Consider the following 11087-nt stretch of genomic DNA (forward strand, 5'->3'; position numbering starts at 1 on the left):
CTCACAAGTAATTCCCATCAATTCCAATGAATCTGTTCCAAATACGAGTGTTTTAGGTCCCATCTACCCTGCTATTAGAATACAGATTGAGTTGCATTATATGGCCAGTGTAGACTCATATAGCCCAGTTCAATGCAGCTAAACTGCATTATATGAGTGCACTAACCATGTAATGCAGTTCAATCTGCAATAGATTTCAGGCAGTAATCCATTAGGATGCAGTAGATCCTAATGGAATCTGGAAAAGAGTCTGGAAACGTTTCTTTGTTGGACTACAACTTCCAGAACCCCTCAGAAAGTTCTGCATTATTGATATCACTGTCAATGTTCCCATAAGTAACAGAAGTTTATATGGGGCATTCAATGGGCATCCTTGGATCCTATCGTTTTTAAGAGGCCATAGATATTTCTTTCCCAGAAACCAACTCTCAAAAACCTCAAACCACTGGGCACATAAATACAGGCACCACCCCAATTTTCTGTCCAAATCTCAGTAAGGGAATGCCAGGTTTCTGGGAGTAGTCGTCTATCTTTTATTTTACTCCCACATTTACTTCTCTGTTAAATACGGAAGTATAAAGGAATGTTCTCAGGTAATTGTATTTTTAGTCTGTTGGGAACAAAAGATTCACAACAGGTATATGTTCTGAAGCAAATGAAACATTTTGTACTCTGTAGAAAACACTTGGCTCTTGTGGGGAGCAAACACTACTAAAATGAAATAAAAGGAAAGAGAGTGATGGAGACAGAGAAGGAATCAAATCTAGCAGGATTCACTTAGTATTCACAACACCTGCCTTTTCCATGAGTGCACAGTAATGTTCAAGAATAACACCTACAGTTGTTCCACTACAAAGAGATGTATTACATACTTTGTTGGTAACAGCCACATCAGCGCTGTCAAGCTGGTGCACTCCAGATATGTTGGAATACAAGACCCATCATCTGTCATCAGTATGTCAATTGATGGGTCTGTAGTCCAGAATATTTGGATGATGTAAGATGAGTGCAGACTACCCTTTATGCTATTAGTATATATCAGTGGTTCTCACCTTGTGGGTCCTCAGGTGTTTTTGGCCTACAACTCCCAGAAATCCCACTAGTTTACCAGCTGTTATGATTTCTGGGAGTTGAAGGCCAAAACATCTGGGGATGCAAAGGTTGAGAACCACTGATATATATAAATGTGCAAGTCAGTATATAAATGAGCAATGGCCTTTCCAATATAACGTGACCTTTTTTTACACGATCAAAACCACAACAAATGTACAATGCAGAATATTCAAAGCCCTGTAAAAATCTGTCTCCCAAAATACTGCTCATGGGCAAAACGGCAGTCTGAATCATATGTATGCCTGCAGATAAACCAAATAGTCCCCTGGTATTTGCAGTCCAGGGTCAAGTTCTTGCTCTCAATTTAGAAAGGATTTCCCCACTAACTGCAAAACAAACACATCAGCAACTCTATTTCTCTGTATTACAGAAGGTTTATGTTTTCTGTTGACCCATATTTATGTATAACTGACCAATTTCAAATTCTGCAGGCATTGCTACACGTTTGCCCTTCAGAGCATTAAACGGAGCACTTAAATACTTGTATACTAGAAATCCTGCAGAGACATATATCAGTGGACGTCACAAGTAAGGAAACCTATTTAAAAGTCCTGCTTAAAATATTCAGTTGGATCTATTTGTCTTTCAGTAAACCCAGTAAATCAGACAAAGTTAAACTACAAGTACTAACCTCATCTGAGAAATGATTTCTAAATAGACTGAAGCTTGTTAGCAAGCTTCAATCACATGGAATATATTTAGTAAGAAGAAATGGTGTCCTGAATATGACCCAATGGTGCAAAAATGGTTAAGTCTGGAAATGAGCAGAACAATCAGGTAAATGGCTGAAAGGATAGCTAGAACCACATGAGCACCACAAGCTTTTATCTGTAATTGAGATATATATAGAAGACATCACATGGCCCAAATATCAAATGTATTTTTACTGTTTGCTATGGCCTTACATTGCCCCGCAAGATGCCCCTTATGTTGTAACTGATAAGCACACAAAAACTGATTGCATAATCCTCTTTGCAGGCTCTCTTTAAATTTAGCTTGGATTCTGAGCTTCCTCCTAGGTTTGAGAGTTTCAATGCCTTGGCTTTTCCATTTTCTCATGCATTTCTTATGTGTCAACTACATGCTCCAGAGGCATATCCTGAAGAAATATCTCAAATAAATAATTTATTCTGAAGGCTCGGTGAGTCACTTGAAGGAAATCATTAAAACAATTATGTTTTTTTCTGGCTGCATTACACTGAAACATTTATTTTTAGGAGGCCGAATGTCAGGCCCATTGTGTGTATACTAAGAATATATGTAGAATACAATGCAGGTTAAATCCGGCAGCAGTTCCACATTTAGAGACCCTTCTGTAGCCAAGAAAAGAATGTAAAAGTTTACAAAATCACAGAAAATTGTTCAGGCACTGGAAAAACATGTAGATATATATTTGTTCCAGTAAATATATATTTCCCTGATCAATCCCACTTCAAATATAGTAATGAACCTTAAGACATAGAACCTTAACAAGGATCATGGCCTTGCAATACAAATAAGACCAAAAATACTTTCTTTGACTAAAACACTGAATGATATAGTCAACAAGGCCAATTGTTATGGTTGCTGTGGGATCCTGCAAACTGTGGTCCAAAATAGTAACTTATCCAATCTCTGTTTGGAACCCAAATATACAATGAAATCAACTCTGAGCTAAGGGAAATGTCCTTAAGCCTTATTTGTCTAGCATAACATTTAGCCATGGTCCACACAAACCATAGTTTGGGCAGGAACATCAAACCATGGTTTTACGATCTAGTTAATGGCAAGCCATGTGAAGTAACACAGTTGTGGTTTATGTTCTCAAACACAACATAGACACGTTGAAGCAAAACAAACCATTGTTAAATATGACTGTTTAGGGAGTGCGTACTCTCATGTTTACTTATGAAATTTGGTCAAAGAGGTGATTGGGTATTTCTTAGTTCAAATCAATAATAATCCACTGATAAATTACACCATGTATTTCCAATAAAGACAATCATGGGTATACCACCAGAACTACACATTCTAGTTTCCTTGTAGATCCTGGTGATGCCACATTGTTATGTAATGTATCTGTCATACCTAGTTGGATTACAATCCTGGCTTTGTCTGACCCCTTCCTCCTGCCTCCGAAAGATACGGTCTGCTTTCCAGACCTAAAAATGAGATGAATACTGACAGAATGTCTGGTCAGGAATTAAATCAGCTGCTCGTCACTGAACAACTTTCAAAAGCCAGAACCACTCCAGGCTTTCTTCCTAAGGAAAAAAAAGTGGCTCTATTTGTACATCTGATATGAAACAGTAATTAGAGTCACTATTTTTTTTTTTGTAAAAGCCCTCCAGACTATCCACATTCGAGGATTAAGAGACTCTTAATGCCTATTTACTACTACAGTACATTAAATTAGGAGGCACCAGAAGAACAGAGAAAGGTTGTAAAAAATAATACAGAATTACATTCTTTCTTTGGCTAAATTATTGGCAAATGCTTCACTTCCCAAATGTTTCACTGTCCTTACATTCATAGTTTAAAAAATATTATTTAGGTCAACCCAGTGTTGATATTTTTTTCCTCTGTCAGGCAAACAGAAATAAAATCTAAAAAGACACAGGATTGTGGACTGGAGCCATTTATATAAATCATTTGGGGTAACCCTATTAACGTGTTGCAGGGGCAAAGTCTTTTATACAGATTTATGGTAATATATGCTTTGGTGGAGTATAACTTTCTTCATCATAATCATAATCATGGTATCATCACGAAATTGTGAAGGAGAATTCAATAAAATGTTGGAGACACGAGATTGTGAAATGAAAGAAATGAGGTTTGCCAGATTTTTGTGAAACACTCCAAAGTTTGCAAGGGAAACACACTAGCCATGCAAACTATTGTAATTGTTCCTAATGCAATCTTCAAAATTTTAGGATGCTAATTAAATGCCTAAGGCGGAAGAGAAAAATCTTGGTTCCAACTTGCTCTTCAATTAACAGAAACACACATCTGATAAGTGCTAGTTTGGCAACTTCGTGATGGAGTCACCACTGAATGTTTTGTTGAGGGAATAGAATACTTTTCAGGTAAGCGGCAAAAAAATCCTTTAGAAAGCATGAGTTTTTATTGCTTTATAAATACTGCAACCAAATGTATAGAGATTTTGGAGGAAAAGACTAGGTCAGGTCCTGATAATTGTTGGAGTTTCAAGTTATATTTTTGGACTAAACTTCCCATAATCTGACAGCCTGCATAACCAGTGGCTATGTTAGCTGGAGAATTTGGAACCCAAACCCCAAACTTTCCCAGAATCTGCTAGGTAGATGACTAATGGTTTTGTTGGCAGGAAAAGGAAGCCTCTGCCCAAAGCTTTTGTGATAATGGATGTTGTTTTGGACAAGGATGTTTTTCTCTCATTTGTCTTGAGCAGACAGGCCATTCTCCTCTAATATGGTTAATGTACCCATAACAAAAAGGCATCTATACCTAGGTGCAAGCTCTAAACAATTTTGCTGCAGCCTCTGCTGCTTTATCAGCTCATACAACGCAATTACATGACCTAACAATGTCCCTGTTCAAGTGTTTGTAAACCCATGAGCTTGGAAGGGATGTCCCGAGGACTCCCTACCCCCCAACATCACACATACATCATGTGGTTTTGTTGCTAATTGCTGTCAACTCAGCTTCAACCATATGGGAACCCTAAAACTCCTTGTTATCAGCAGTTCTTTTGAGTCCTGCAGGGTTTTTTTTTTTACTACAAATCACAGAATTATCCAACCACCACAGATGCTGACCAAAGCAAAGCACTCAAGACCTTATTTTTTACAGAAGTGTGTTTTGACACCAAAGGCGCTTCCACATTGTACAATTATAGTGCTATGGTTGCATTGGAATTCTGAAATTTACACTTCGGGAGAAGAACACAGAAGTCCCAGGTGAGGAACTGTAGTGCCTCACTAAACCACAAACCTCAGGTTTCCATAGGATGGGATCATGGCAGTAAAGAGGAATCAGGATGCTATAACGATCTGGTGCAAAACAGCACCAAAAGATTATTTCTGGTTTTTCTTTTGATGGCCTAAATCTCTCAAGACATCCTGCTGACCTTGAAACCTACTATATTACTTCTGACTTGAACATGAGACTCAGGCACAGGGTTGGATGACTCCCAACAACTCTAGTTGTGTAACCAGGCTCCTAGAGGCAATTAGAAGATACAGTTCAAAACCAGCCTCTTCTACTAGGAATCTGCCAAACTATAACACTATGTAACAAAATGTGATTTCTTTCCTGTTCCTGGTTTGAAAGTGTTATTTCATGTTTAATTGTGCAGTACGTACTTTGAAAGTAATTGTTATACTTCAGAAACTTCATTTTTGTGGCTGTCACAACACAAACTATGTTGGATTGGTGGAGATTCTATGAGATATTCATTGAAAAACTATAGCAAAATGTGCTGCATGGTGTCCCACAAAAAAAAGCAGTTTAATAAACTTTTCCATGTTTATATGATAGAACCAATTAGGAAATGACATTTATAGCCCAGGAACAAAAATCGTGTTACACAGTGTAATAGATTGCAGCCGTTTGATTCCATATTCATTTAGATCCCAACTAGACCCAATGTTCTCTCGCCCACTCGGCTTTCAGTTTGAATAAGCAAAGCTAGAAGAGTGCATTATCATCAAACGCCGGTACTAAGAATGTCAGGGCTGGCCATTCCATTCGGCAGAGTGAGGCAGTTGCCACTGGCAGCGGATGATAAATGGCATGGAGTGAGCAGCAGCAGCTGCTACCTTTGATCATTCAGTCCTCTTGAAGGACAGAGCTCTGTGTCCCACACAGCCCGCCCTACTAGCCCTTTGACCTAAGATGAGGTGTAAAATGCTTCCCCATCACAAGTATTGGGTTGACTTTTGTTAGAGGCGAATGGATCAACTTGTTCTTCACCTTTTGCAACATCTTTTGGGTTGTCCCCAGAGATTGGTCTCTATGCTCATCCTTTATACCTCTGAGCCTTGCAGAAATCTGCACTCCAGCTCTGCACAAAGATGATGATAAATATTGTATGATCCATCCACCAAATGAGGGTAATACTTCACACACCTTGAGCATAAGAGCTTATGTCACAATGATTACAATCTGTTAGGCTTTTAAAAGCACCTTTTCTCCTTGAAGTAAAAACAGTTAAACCAAATGGTGATATCTGCATCCACAACTTTCTCAACACCATATAGTTTTGAATTTCGTTTCTATACTACTATGAGTCTTGTTTTGTTTACTATTGACTTCTAAATACCATCGGAATTCAGAAGAGCTGAACCAACATTGTAGTCCTGAGATATTGTCATTGTGAACATGAGCAAGGATTCCAGTGCTTTTCATGGGTTTGTCAAGGACCCTGAGTTGTCCATAGGTTACCAAACTTCTCTATAAAACTGCCAAGGCCAAGACCTCTGCCACTCTAACCTGTTTGGGTAAGAATTTGCCAAGGTTTGTTGGAAAATCCTCCCTCAATAAAACTCCGACTTATTCCCTCTCCTAGTGTAAACAAATCAGAAGGGCGTGAAAACTCAGTGGCTGTTATTCCAGAATAAAGGACAGTGCAAATCAATTGATATTGCTGATGATGAGGTCCTGTGCTTGGCAGGACTTTTTAAAAACCCTGTGTCCACAATTCTGGTCTGAATCTTGTTGGTGCCTAATGCCAGATTAACAGTCCATTACGCTGGGGTAACAGTGCACATTTTGGGATGCTATGTAAAGAAAGCTTCCTTCAGGAGTCAGCATAGTGTTTCTCTCCTAGCAGGGATGGCTTTTGATGTAATTGCAGAGCCTCCATCCAAGGCAGAGCTATGCTGGCAAACAGGCTTTTGCATTCGTTCTAAACAGCAGCCCCGCTGCAGTTATCCTTTTAACCTATGTGCTGTCACCTATTCAAATACTGACCTTTCACTAATGACGTAATTACAACCGGGTGTCCGATTCACAGTACAAAATGTCCTGTAAGATGCAGGGTTTCCCTCTCTCTCTCTCTCTGTCTGCAGCTACATCACTTATACAAGCTTTGTTTTGTTGCTTGACCAGCAGCTTTTGATCAAATTATAACCTGGCTTCACTATAATTTGCCACGGTGGTGCAATGGGTTAAACTCTTGTGCTGGCAGGACTGCTAACCAAAAGGTCGGTGATTCAAATCTGGGGAGCAGGGTGAGCTCCTGTCTGTCAGCTCCAGCTTCCCATGTGGGGACATGAGATAAGGCTTCCACAGGATGGTAAAACATCAAACATCCAGGTGTCCCCTGGGCAATGTCCTTGCAGACGACCAATTCTCTCACACCAGAAGCGACTTGCAGTTTCTCAAGTTGCTCCTGACACGAAGAAACCCCCCCCCCCATAATTCACATTTACATTTGCCTTCAGGCCAACATCACTAATGCAACCAACAAATGCACAAAAGTGATCTTGTGTCAAAAGCCTAGTTCCAGTGCATAGGACTTCCAAGTGCTTTAGCAGAAGACACATTCTTGAGCGCATAACAGGCCAAGGAAATACATACGGGATTTGATTTCAAATTGCAATTGTTCATCAGTGCAAGTCTACTGTATATTGCTAATTGAAACAACATTTCCTAGAGCTGACAGTCTGACATCAGTAGCTAGCATTCACGTGGTCCATGCATATTGTTCCCCTGAAACCCTGATCCTAAGTACATTAGCTGGACGTAAGCTGGACATAAGTCCACGAGGCTTACTATCAAATAATGCACCCAGGATCAATTTGTAGGAGATTTCAAGCAATAGTTCTAAATGGCTTATTTTTTGTATCCTAAGCAGCAATAAATAGAATGAATTGAGTACAGTACAACGGCTTGACCGCCTTTTCTGAAACCCCGACCTTTGTTACAAGTTTCCTACAAGGAGTTCGGCGCTTGATGGGGCAACTCCAAGCTCACCTTCCTTCCTTCCTTGGAAGAAGCAACCGTGGGAAGTTCTGCACTGGAGGCCAACGGTTTAAAACAAACTACCCATGTTTTATTTTAGAACCTGGACCGCATCCCCTCCGAAGGGGAGAAGGCTGAGTCAATCCTCCTTGCAGACGCCCGGGGCGTTGAGGAAGCGCCAGACGACCAGGGCCAGGCACAGCATCAAGGCCAGCATGTAGCCCAGGGTGCCGGCCAAGGTGGGCAAGGCCTCCTCCGGGGGCCGGCGGAGGAAGTTCTGGAGCCCTTCCTCCACGTAGAACATCTGGTCGTAGATGCTGAGGAAGGTGAAGATGTGGAAGAGCTGGTGGCTGTGGCCCACGATGTCGAAGCGGCCCGGCTGGATGCGCTCGGGGATCTTGCTGACGTTGAAGAAGGCGGCCACCACCAGCCAGAAGTAGCGGCGGTAGAAGTGGACAAAGAGGGTGGGGTCCCGGTCCCGCAGGTCGAAGAAGAGGCTCTCCAGCATGATGGGGCAGGCCATGCTGAGCGGCATGACGAAGACGAAGGTGCGCACGGCAAAGGGGTAGGCGCAGCACTCGGCCCGGCTCTTGCAGCAGGCCACGGTGCAGGCCACGGCCAGGGCCAAGGCCACGGGCAGCACCAGGGCCCGGTAGGCCGCGATGGCACCCCGGCAGTCCACCTGCCAGCCCAGGTGCTGCTGCAGGGTCCGGCCCAGCGTCCGCGGCTCCAGCAGGCTCAGCCCCGGCAGCAGGTAGTAGTAGTAAGCCACGGTGCTGGCAAAGCCGTAGTAGCTGATGGAGGCGTAGTCCAGGTAGAAGAAGGCGGCGCGCAGGCGCAGCGAGAGGCAGCTGAAGACATGGGCCGTGCAGCTCATGGCGAAGGTGAGCAGCACCCCGGAGGCGTAGCACCAGAGCGGGCGCAGGGCCGGGTGGCCCCAGGGCAGGTCCCCGCCCGCCCCGCGGAGCAGCAGCAGCCGCCCGAACTTCCCCGCGAACAGCAGCAGCGGGATGAAGTGGGTCCAGAAGTTGAGCGTCTCGTTGGTGGGCTGCACCACCGAGGCCAGGCACTCCTGCGCCGTCAGGTGGAGCCGCCGGTAGCCCGACAGGATGAAGCACTCCACGAAGTCGTCGGGAACCTCGTCCCAGCGGAGCAGCGGCGCCCCACGCCCGCCTCCTCCGCCTCCGCCGCCCCTTCCTCCTCCTCCTTTGCGGCGCACCAGGGCGGAGGGCGAGCGGGCCCGGGGCTCCGGAGAGGGGTCGCCCGTGCGGAGGAGCTCCTCGCCCATCCTCGTCCCCCGCGAGAAAGGACGGCGGCCGCAGTCACCTCCGCAGCAGCAGCAGCAGCAGCTCAAGCCGGGATTGTGATGTAAGCTCCGCCAGGAGGAGGAGGAGGAGATGCGGTGGATTTGTGCTTCAGCGGAACAGCAGCCGCCGCAGCAGCAGAAGCCTCCTCCTCTTAGTCTTCCTCCTCCTCCTCCCTCCTCATTCATTGCAGCACCGGCGAGGAGACCTGAGCATCGCTGTCATTCAAGCCCCGCCAGGCTTGGGTTTCTTCAGGGCTCTGCGGGCAAAGTGTCCTCCCACTCCTCCTCCTCCTCCTCCTCCTCCCTGGACGCCGCCCCGCCTCCCACGCCCGCAGTCGGCCCTCTTGAAGCGGCCTCGATCCGCGTCTCCCGCCGGACGGGGACCCCCTGCTGCTGGGCCCCGCCCTCCCCATCTGTTCCCTCCGCAAAGCGCTGAGCCACGTCCTCCTCCCTCTCTTCCTCTCTGTCTCCCAGGAAGAAAGGCTGCCTCCTGCTCCACTCCTGTCTACTATTGATTTGTATTGATTCAACGACCTTCGCCTTTTTCTATTCTACACTGACGAGAATGATCATAATATCATTCCAATAATAATAAACACAAGCCAACAAGTATTTTTTTTTTCATCAAATATAATTTTTGGTTATTCTTAATAGTTTTTTTTTGCGCTGAATTCAGATCCGTATTTGTTTTTCTCTGTATCACATGTAATTTTCACAATGAGGCTAATCAAATAATGAATGCGTTTACGCACGGATATTAATTAGATTCTACTGATAGGTAAAGGTAAAGGTTTTCCCCTGACGTTAAGTCCAGTCATGACCGACTCTGGGGGTTGGTGCTCATCTCCATTTCTAAGCCGATGAACCGGCATTGTCTGTAGACACCTCCAAGGTCATGTGGCCGGCATGACTGCATGGAATGCAGTTACCTTCCAGCCGGAGCGGTACCTATTGATCTACTCACATTTGCATGTTTTCGAACTGCTAAGTTGGCAGAAGCTGGAGCTAATAGCAGGCGCTCACTCTGCTCCCAGGGTTTGAACCTGGGACCTTTCGGTCTGCAAGTTCAGCAGCTCAGTGCTTTAACACACTTCGCCACCAGGGCTCTGATATTGGTGCGTAAATGCATTCATTATTTGATTAGCCTCATCGTGAAAACTACATGTGATACAGAAGAAATAAACACAGATCTGAATTCAGTGCAAAAAAAATCTATATATATTTATTGATTAATTAAAACATTTATATTTCGCCCTTCTCATCCCGAAGGGGACTCAGGACAGAGCACAACATAAATACGGCAAACATTCCGTGCCGGGACATAAGATAACTATAAATATACACAAACACTAAAATCAGTTATATCTACTTTAAAATTAGCTGTTTAAACCAACTCAAGACATAAGAATGACCTAAAATTATACCTGACGAAAAATACTTGTTGGTTTGTAGTTAATTTGATTCTATTGATAAGTAAAGGGAAAACTTTTGCCCTGACATTAAGTCTAGTCGGGTCTGACTTGGGGGATTAGTGCTCATTTCTAAGCCCAAGAGGAGGCGTTGTCCATAGACACCTCCTAGGTCATGTGGCCAGCATGACTCCATGGAGCTCTGTTACCTTCCCGCCAGAGCAGTACCTATTGATCTACTCACATTTGTATGTTTTCAAACTGCTAGGTTGGCAGAAGCTGGTATCTATTGATATCAGTGCGGAAATGCATTCATTATTCAATTAGACTCATCA

General features: G+C 43.9%; 1 protein-coding gene across 1 annotated transcript; it reads right to left on the bottom strand.

Moving 5' to 3' along the window:
- Window positions 1-2480: 2480 nt before the first annotated feature.
- On the bottom strand, window positions 2481-9890 carry paqr9 (progestin and adipoQ receptor family member 9). The gene has a single exon (XM_062976641.1). It carries the CDS (start codon window positions 9527-9529, stop codon window positions 8177-8179), a length of 1353 nt encoding a protein of 450 aa, XP_062832711.1. The 5' UTR covers window positions 9530-9890; the 3' UTR covers window positions 2481-8176.
- Between the last annotated feature and the right edge of the window lie 1197 nt (window positions 9891-11087).

Source organism: Anolis carolinensis, chromosome 3 (assembly GCF_035594765.1).
Source record: "Anolis carolinensis isolate JA03-04 chromosome 3, rAnoCar3.1.pri, whole genome shotgun sequence".
Lineage (NCBI taxonomy): Eukaryota > Metazoa > Chordata > Lepidosauria > Squamata > Dactyloidae > Anolis > Anolis carolinensis.